This window comes from Cryptotermes secundus, unplaced genomic scaffold (genome assembly GCF_002891405.2).
Source record: "Cryptotermes secundus unplaced genomic scaffold, Csec_1.0 scaffold576, whole genome shotgun sequence".
In the NCBI taxonomy this organism is placed as follows: Eukaryota; Metazoa; Arthropoda; class Insecta; order Blattodea; family Kalotermitidae; genus Cryptotermes; species Cryptotermes secundus.
The window spans coordinates 124,479-134,205 of NW_019718278.1; the positions used below are offsets into that span (position 1 = coordinate 124,479).

Below are 9,727 nucleotides of genomic sequence, written 5' to 3' on the forward strand. Positions count from 1 at the left end.
CATGTGCACAAATAAGGCTATAGTTAAAAAACTTTCCCTTAATTCGCATCCTATATGTTCTGTGAGATTTTGCCCGGAAGTCTAAAATAAGATGCTTCCTTTTTTTATTAACAATAAAACCTGTTCCAAACACGTGACTCTTCTTCTGACAACTATAGAGTACAATATGATCCCTCTTTTCCATGACTCCTCTACCCAACCACCTCAGTTCTTGTATAGCAGTGATATCTAGCTTATAGCTATCGAGTTGTTCAAGTGGCATTTTTAGTGCTCCGGCTCTGTAAAGAGATAATACATTCCAAAATCCAATTCTCAAATCCTTTAAACATTTTCCAGGTCGTCTTGAATAGTTCCGTCCGGCTACTCTTTCCTCGGATTTCTGAACAATTTAGTTTTTACGGTGTGAGGTTGTTGGCCTCACGCCCAACCCCCAACCTGGAAGACCAGGGTATCCCTCTTTGTCTGACTCCTACCCCTTCACCTGTCCGGCATGGGTGACCCTACCAGTAGCTACGCTACCGGCGGCATGCTCTCAGGGTCTCAGGAGCTCTCGAACACCTCCACCACGATAAGGTGGAGATACCATTGGTGGGGGATTGTTTGAGTCGCTCAAATATTTTTCGATGGTATGCTACAGAGAGGACACTGAAGACGATCCACGTGCATCAAAGCCGAGAACAAGTCGCACCGAAGAAAATGTGAAAAAAAGTGACTGAAATCCTCGCATCAGACGGATGTGTTACTGCAAGACTCATTGAGGAGCTTTTGGGAATACAAAAAAGTACTGTGCATCAAATTTTTGACCGAGGATTTGGGCAAACGGAAGGTCTGTGCGCGGTTTGTACTGCACGCGCTGTCAGGCGATGAAAAACTTGCCAGAGTGAAACACTGCAAAGACATGTTACGTTCGGCCCAAAGTGATACAAAATTTACAAAACCGATTGCTACTGGTGACGAGACATGGTATTTTCAATATGAGCCTCTCATAAAGCGGCAGAGGGCAGCGTTGTTGAGCCCAAAGAAGCCGAAACCAAAGAAAGGGCGCATGCATAGAGTCGAGTAAATACACTGCTAACCGTTTTCTTCGATTCCAAAGGAATCATTCACAAGGAGTTTCTGCCAGAAGGTCAGACAGTGAATTCTGATTATTATCTCGGAGTCCTCAATCGTTTGTGGGCGAGAATTCTTCGAATTCGACCTGAATATCCAGAGCAAGGTTCCTGGTCGCTCCTCCACGACAATGCCCCACCCCACAAATAGATCGTGCGGGATTCTTTGGCCAGAAAAGGGATCACAGTCCTTGATCATCCTCCGAAATTCACCAGATTTGGCTCCAGCAGATTTCTAGTTGTTCCCCAAATTTAAGTTGGCAATGAAAGGAGACCGTCACGACACCATCCAGGACATCCAAAGGGAATGTACCGCAGTTTTAAATGCGATTCCACGAAAGGAGTACAGTGACTGTTTTCGAAAACTTTTCAATTGATTCCAGCTATGAAATGATTCAGAAGGAGACTGTTTTGAATAAACAGAGTGAAATTTTGAAAATAATTCACGTCTTGTATTTTTAATGAACACAGTCCTAACAGAACCTGGACACACTGTGTATGTGAGGGCCTAATGATGACACGTGTCACCCATCTTCTACAAACTGGTAAGAGAAAACACATTCAATGCCTGACATCTTTTGCATATTCCTTTGATGTTTATACTTTTACTTTGGTATTATTATTCTGGGTAAGCAATTAAACTCTTGTCTGATTTCTGCATCTCTGTTTATATTGTCAAGTGTATGAGCGTGACTATAGACGGGGTTCATGTTGGTAGTCGGATTTACTGACCACTTACACACACAAACCGTGACTACACTTCACAAATCACTACCACACACAGACTAGTGTTCTCAGACTCTTAGAGTCTCCACTAGCCGTTGCTTGGTAGAGACTTCGAACGGCAGACGTTCCCCTTCCTCTGGGTTCCCGAACTATTCCCGGCCTCAGTTGCCAGCTTCTCATAGCAACAGCACACAACTGAACTGCATTTTTCTGAGTAACTCACTAACTCATCAACCAAATTTTCACTAACTCGTCCTGCTCATAATATCTCGTCACTGACAGCACAGAAATCACTGTTCATCTGTTGCAGTGCAATTTTTGCCGTGGAAACATGTTTGTTTGCGTAGCCGCTTATTTCGCGGTCGTTGCCTAGCAACAGGTCTACATGTCATAATGTGACGCTGTCAGCAACTGAGACTGGATGGATACGAAAGAATATGGAAGGAAGCGGTCATGGCCATATTTTAAAGTAACATCCCGGAATTTACCTGTGGCGACTGGGAAAATTACGAATATTCTCAGCAAGATAGTCAAAATCCCGGTCGAGATCCGAACCAAGGACCTCCTGAATACAAGCGTTATCGCTTGAGCTAACCTGCTCAGTTGAATATTACCAATGTTTCCCGTGTTTATTAACAGGTCTACCGACAGTTCCGCATTAGCGACAAACTACGACTGCAAGAGAAAATGTCGCTGGAAGAGTTTTACAGAGCCAGTGAACTGTTGCTTAGCAACGGTTCTAACAGTGCTGGTGCCGCGACCCTCATCCTAGGGCTCGTCACGACGTTCCTCAAGAGCAAAGATGGGAAGGCGCCCCCTGCAAAACTTGACGGCAGCCATTATGACTTCGTGATAGTGGGGGCGGGATCCGCAGGCAGCGTGGTCGCAAACAGGTTGGTGCCCACTTAACGCCGCGAATTCCCCAGCGTTTCGCCCTTCATGAGACAGAGTCCACAGGTAGAGTCCGTGTCCTTAGACTGGCCGTTCTAAGCAGAATGCGCAGTGCATTTGGTCGTGTCCACTAACAGAGATAAGGGATTCTACCGTGAGTATAAGTTATGGGGGCCCATACACGTACGAGTCTGGCTTGCGAGTCCGACTCGGCTCGGGTTCCAAAGAGCCAAACTCGTCCGCGTGTGGGTCGCAAAGTTGGGAGTCAGCTCATGCGTTTGTGGTGAAATTAATCCGAGTCCGGCTCCCGAGTCAAGCTCGCCGAGTCGGACTCGCGAGCCAGACTCGCACGTGTATGGGCCCCTTTAGGTACAAGATTTAGTTACATTTCGTCACCCTTCCTCATTCCTGCACTACAACTGCAACTACTGCAGCCACACTTCTCACGCACAACCCCGAGGCCAGATTAAAAAAAACAGGGGAGGCGGTCCCTTACAACATACACCGTGAAAGAGCAAAATTCCGTATGTAAAAGGTAAAAAAGGTAAAGCTATCTCTGCAACAGGCCGTGGAGGCCCATAGGGTTGAGAGACGTCGAGGCTCCCACATTATCTAGACAATCGTCTCACAGCTGGAGATGAGGTTGTCAGCCTTACTCGTCAGCCATCCTTTAACCCTAGGAAGGTTCCTCGTACTCATTTCTGTTTGACGTTGAGTCGACCCCCGGGTCATAGTGCGGCTGGAAGGACTGGGTCAATTGAGAAAATTCAATAGTCTCATCGGGAATCGAACCCGCGACCTTCCGACTTGTAGCATAATCCTCAACCAACTACGGTACAGCGTGCTCGAAAACTCTGTATGTGATGTAAAGTTCTGAGTTATCACGGTGGTGAAACTTTTAGTCATGACTCCGTGTTGTCTGGTTGGTGGTTATTAACGTTTAGGCAGTAACGGCGAAGGGGGGTGGGGGTGCGGAATATTTGGGCGAAGTGAGCGTCGGCTCAGTACCTCGCTTGTTATTTTAATGGAATAATTGGTTTATAATTCGAGCATTACCGTGGATAGTAACGGAGGGTAGTAATAATCCAGCACTGTAAAAAGCAAAGTCACGTGATTCACTTTGTGCCTTTGTTTCACCGTTAATAACCTAGTAATCTCTAACACAAAGAGACTGTGTCTCTTCGAAAATGACGCTTAATGTATTTTGTGGATGTGAATTTACTTTTAATTTCGAACACGTGTAATAGGAATGAGAATGTAAGATTTGAGGCTTTCACGGCGGTGACTATGAAGAAAGCAGTCTTCTGGGATTTGGCACCGTGTATATGTGGTGTTAACCGACGTTTCGGAGGAACGTATCGCCCCCATCTTCAGGGTAGAANAGAATGTTTTAAATTAAAATGTTCACCTTACTTTTTCATCATTTCTACAAAATCTATTGCTATTGTGTACGCATATAGGGGTGGCACATTTCTGCAGTGGAATTTGGTTGCTTCTTTAAAGAAGCTGTAACAATACCTAACAATGAAGTTACGTAAGGACCTTCGAAATGGCTGAAATTCGAGCTACAACAGCCTCCACAATAAATTGCATTTTCTCACATATTTCCGAAAAGGGCCTCACTAGTCCATTTCACCCTGGGCGTCGTTATTCCCTACGTCGCTTCCGCGTCTCGGAGGAACCCGTTGCTACCGTCTTCTTCCGAGACGTCGAAACGATCCCTTATACAACTCAGATTTGCCAAGAGTTTCCGTCTGGAAGTGACTTTAAAATGCGCACAGGAGGACACATGGACACTCGAAGTTTACTGTAGTCTGAGACGAGAGGAGACGCCGTACAGTCTTATAGATAGGTACCAACCTTTAGGAGGAAACTGCTACCTTCGCATTCAGGGCAGAAGAATAAGTCGAGAGTTGAGAAAAACGCATGGCTACAGGGTACAGGAGGACCGAGAAAGGAGACACTAAGCAGACCTGTAGGAATAACGGGCAGAGGTAAGTTGAAGTTCTCTCCGTGCTTAACCAATTAAGCACTACACCATAAAGACATAAAGGGAAGTGGATGTATAGACCCATGGTTTCTTGACCTTGGCAGTAGTTGGAGGTGAGTCGTCAGCTTGACGCCCCGGCCGCTTTACTACCAAGAAAAAAGCCCCGTTACCCACTGAATAGGAAGGTGGGTGGAGGACACAGAGAAGTAAAAATTCTTGCCCCCACCGGGACTCGAACTTAACCCCTTGGTCGTAGAGCCTGTAGCCATTCGCTATACCGAATGCGCTATCCCTGGAGACTGCAAAATATATTGGTCGCTCAAAAGACCGTTTTCCACGGGCAGAGTAACTGGGGGAAATACTTTCCTTACCCTATAACAGTACTTATTTCTATGATCGACTTAATTTTTTTCGCCGAAGATGGAGGCAGAAGGTTCCTTCGAAACGTTGGTATCGGTCTACCAGACTACACGATGACACAACCCAGAAGACAGTAATATGCAGTCACCGTCACGATAACTTCAAATCTTGCACAGATGGACATTTGTTTCTTAGGCATTTCTACGAAGCAAAGAAAGAACGCCTTATGGGAAGTCATATATACGAGTATCCGTCTGTTAGCCCGTGCCCATAGCCCACATGGATATATACACGTATTCTTAAAATTCAGGGTGAAGGCTTCCAGCAAATGTAGGCTGGATATTCCGACTTTTTAGCCATGCTGGTTGATAATAAAGAATGATTTACATGAGGCTATAAATGGAATTTTCCTGGCATCTCACAAATCCTTTCACGGACATTGTTCGAAATCGATACGGGACACTTCCGCCAAAAGCTGCTGGGCAGTTCAATTTTCAGCCATCATCAACATCATCATTGGAAAAACGGCTCCTTTTGAGCCATAGCCTAAGTAAAGTAAAAAGTAAAGCTATCCCTGTAACAGGCCGTTAAAGCCCATAGGGTTGTGAGATGTTGAGGGTCCCACATTATCTAGACAATCGGCTCAAAGATGGCGGTAAGGTTGTCAGCCTTACGCGCCGGCCGCGCTTTACTCCCCAGGAAAATTATTTAATTAATTTCTGGTACTCATTTCTGTTAGAGGCTGAGTCCGACCCCAGGGCCAAAGCGCGGCTGGTAGGATTAGGTCAATTGGAAAAAAATCCAATGACCTCATCGGGACTTGAACCAGCAACCTTCCGGCTTGTAGCATAATCCCTCAACCAGCTACGCTACCGCGTGCCAAGCGAGCGAACAGCCCGTTGCGTATCATTTTCCAACGGAAGGATGATACGGGGTACCGTCCACACTGATACGATACGGAGATACGATACGGGGATACGCAACTGCATAACGGCCGGCTTACGCTACATGCAACAGCTCGCTAGTGTGTAGCGGCCTTGCGACGGACTTACCCCCGTCCAAGGAGTCCTACCGACTGTCTTAGATTAAGAAACTGAAGAGAAACGAAGCATTTCACGGTACCCTAGGCTCCCGTTGGGAGCAAAGTAGGAAGGAGAAGAAGAAGAAGTGACAAGGTGGCCCAGTTATACCCCCAGATACTGGGTTCCCTTTTCGTCGCATTCTACGTCTCTGAGCTACGGTGGAGATATTCTATCGAGTTTCCACATGTGGGAATTTTCAATCATATTGACCCAACGTAATATGGCCATAGATGGAATTATCCATGCACTGCATAACCCCTTCCACAGATTTTGTCGAAATTCAATAAGAGAGACTTTCACTAATCTTCCTATTTTTTTAAGTAAGATTATTAAATTTCAAAGAATTCAGTTTGTAATTTCATGTCCTGCATAACGGAGTACCTACTCACCGGTCTTGTTATTGTGTAGCCTAGCTTACTTACGAGTACTTCTTGTTCATTCACCGTGTACACCTGTCACAACAGTTTCTTTTCAAATTTACTAAAAGACGCATTTCCTCTTTTCATCCACTTCAGTGCCCCCTAGACGGCTGTTTGTAAACCACTGAAACTTGTGTCATTTGTAATAACCTCTACCGCCTATCTCTCATTTAGTGCAAATTCAAAGAGAATGTTTTTCTATCAGTATGTCCTCATTTGTGGTTAATATTTTATAGCCTAGTGGCTACTATATGTATCATCTGTCTTAACGCTCCGAATCTCTGCATTCTGTCCTCACAGTGTATTTGTATGTTTCGTACGGTTCTCACAATAAACAGCGATTATTTTCCCTAAACAGCATTAACCGGTTGGGCTTTGTAGCGGAGATGTGATGTGTTTTCTATGAGGTACGAACTGAACTCTGCATTCTGCCCACACAGTGTATTTATGTGTTCCGTATGGTTCTCACAGTAAACAGCGATTATTTTCCCTAAACAGCATTAACCGGTAGGGCTTTGTAGCGGAAACGTAACGTGTTCCCTGTGAGGTACGAACTGAATTTATAAATATTATACAGAAGAAATTTAGTCTTTATACGGTAAAGTACGATAGCTTTGACAGAGTCTCAGAGAACAAATACAGAACAAGACGTGAGCTGCACTATGTCTCATACAGGAAAACTTCTAAACCTGGCCCCAGCTACATCATACTCACAATATCAAGGAAGAATCATAGAGGGAGAGCCAGTGTACCGTTAGAATGGCCAAATCGGCATTCCTAACCATCTTGAACTATTTATTCTCAAATACGTAACTTGACAATTTAATATGAACCCATACACACTGGGTGTAGTACTAAAATTCTTTTAACTTTAATCTTAATCTTAATTTTCAACGAATTTCATTTTAATTTAATACCAATATGGCTTAAAGCCGAAGAATAAAGAAACCAGGGGCTCGCTACTAAGCGATAATCCTGTCGTCAAATACAAGTATGAAGAAAAAATATGGATCAATATCGAACAAAAAATCAGCATCCAAGTATACAGATGCACCTGATGATGACCCAATAGGGATCAAAACATGTCGTGATTAACATTAATGTAAATGAATGTTGGCATTATTTTTACCTGAATTTTTCTGTTGACGGATACGAAATGCTGTTTTATAGGGTCAATTCTTCGTAAATTTCTGCATTCAATGTTTTCCTCAGGTATCTACGTCTCTTCCTAAATCCAATTCTTATTATTTCCAAACAGATTGTCTGAAGTGCCACACTGGAATATTCTACTGTTAGAAGCAGGAGGAGAGGAGACACAAATCGATGACGTACCAGCATACAAAACATATTCACAATCCGACAAGTCCACGATTCTTTGGCCGCACTGGACCCAACCAGAACCAAAAACATGCGGCGGAGGCCCCTGCTTCTGGCCTGGAGGCAAAGTTCTTGGGGGTTCAAGTACCATCAACACTTTGATCTATGCAAGAGGCTTCAAGGAGGATTACGATAACTGGTATAATCTAGGGAACTACGGATGGAACTGGCGGTCAGTCCTCAGGTCCTTCAAAAAGTCTGAAAATAATCTAGACCATTTATATTCCCAAGATAGCGTATATCATTCGACAGGAGGATATTTGGATGTACAGACGTTTCCTTACCACGACAAAAACACTCATACAATATTAGATGCATACAAGGAATTAGGATATAACAACACAGATTACAATGGTCCTCATCCAACCGGAATATTTTTGATGCAAGGAACAGTTAAAAATGGAGTCAGACAGAGCACAAACAACGCGTTTCTCAGACCGATTCGTCACAGAAAGAACTTACACATCGCAACTGGCATTAGAGTCACGAAGCTGAATATCGATAAATATAAGAGAGTAACGGGAGTAGAATACGTACTCGATGGTAACCATGCTAAGAAGGGGAAAGTTTATGCAGACAAGGAAGTAATTCTCAGCGCGGGTGCTCTATCTTCACCTCAAATTCTCATGCTTTCTGGAATAGGCCCCAAAGAAACGTTAAACGACTTGGGAATAAAGGTTGTCAAAGACTCGAAAGTTGGTTATAACTTGATGAACCATCCCACCTCAGTAGGTGTCACTGTCAACCTTACCAGATCATCAACCGTGCCTAGCACTAAAGAGGAATGGCTTGCGGACATCCAACAGTATGTAAAGACACGCGATGGGCCTTTATCAGCAATAGGAATCTCCCAATTGTCGGGTTATATTCCTTCTTCTATCGCCACAGATGGTTATCCGGATCTTAAGTTCGGATTTTCTTTCAGTGACGTAATAACTGAGGGCATTAGTATTCCAGGGTCATATTACACACAAATTACGATAGGTCCTTATTATGTTAGGCCGAAAAGTCGCGGATTCTTCACTATAAACTCAACTAACCCATTTGATCCACCACTGGTTCACCCGAACCTGTTGGCTAATCCAGAAGACAGAAAGCCTCTTATCGAAGGACATCTTTTCGGCATGAAACTTGCACAGACTAAAGCGTTTGAGAGAAACGGTTTCGTCTTGGACACAACACATATCCAAGGCTGTGAGGGCGAAACGTTCGGGACTTACGCTTACTTTAGCTGCGCGCTGGACCAATATGTTGCGACAGCCCATCACATGTCAGGTACTTGCAAAATGGGAAACGTGAGTGATCCAGACGCTGTAGTTGACCCAGAACTGAGGGTTTATGGTGTCACGAAGTTGAGGGTAGTTGACGCTTCCATTATGCCTGTCATTCCAAGTGCTAACACCAATGCTCCTTCTATCATGATCGGCGAAATGGCCTCAGACTTCATAAAGTTGGCCCACCCCTGGCGACACAGTTATAGCCACATTCGTAAGAAATCATGGCGGTCGTAGAATACGTCATCATTCTTTTTTATTGTTAACATTTGCTGTTTCTAGAAAACCAAATTTGTATTTCCTATGCTGAGAAAACTGTCAACACTAAACCACTGATACGAAATACAGTTACTAATAAAGATGTATTTCGCTTTATATTGTGTGAATCAATTGTAATAAACATTCCAATATGTTCAAGAAGAAATAAATTACTTTACTTTTCCTTACCTTAGACCAGTTGTTCTCAAACTGTGGGGCGCGACCCACGGGGGGGGGGGGG

At 44.1% G+C, this 9,727-nt stretch overlaps 1 protein-coding gene across 2 annotated transcripts in view; it reads left to right on the plus strand.

Moving 5' to 3' along the window:
• Positions 1-9,643, plus strand: part of LOC111875353 (glucose dehydrogenase [FAD, quinone]) — a 20,200-nt gene extending 10,557 nt beyond the window's left edge. For both annotated transcript variants that reach the window (XM_023871544.2, XM_023871554.2), the window contains exons 2-3: positions 2,475-2,728; positions 7,836-9,643. In XM_023871544.2, the coding sequence (XP_023727312.1) occupies positions 2,475-2,728; positions 7,836-9,465 (1,884 nt within the window). In that variant the 3' untranslated portion in view covers positions 9,466-9,643. The remainder of the gene's footprint in view (positions 1-2,474; positions 2,729-7,835) is intronic.
• The last annotated feature ends 84 nt before the right edge of the window (positions 9,644-9,727 follow it).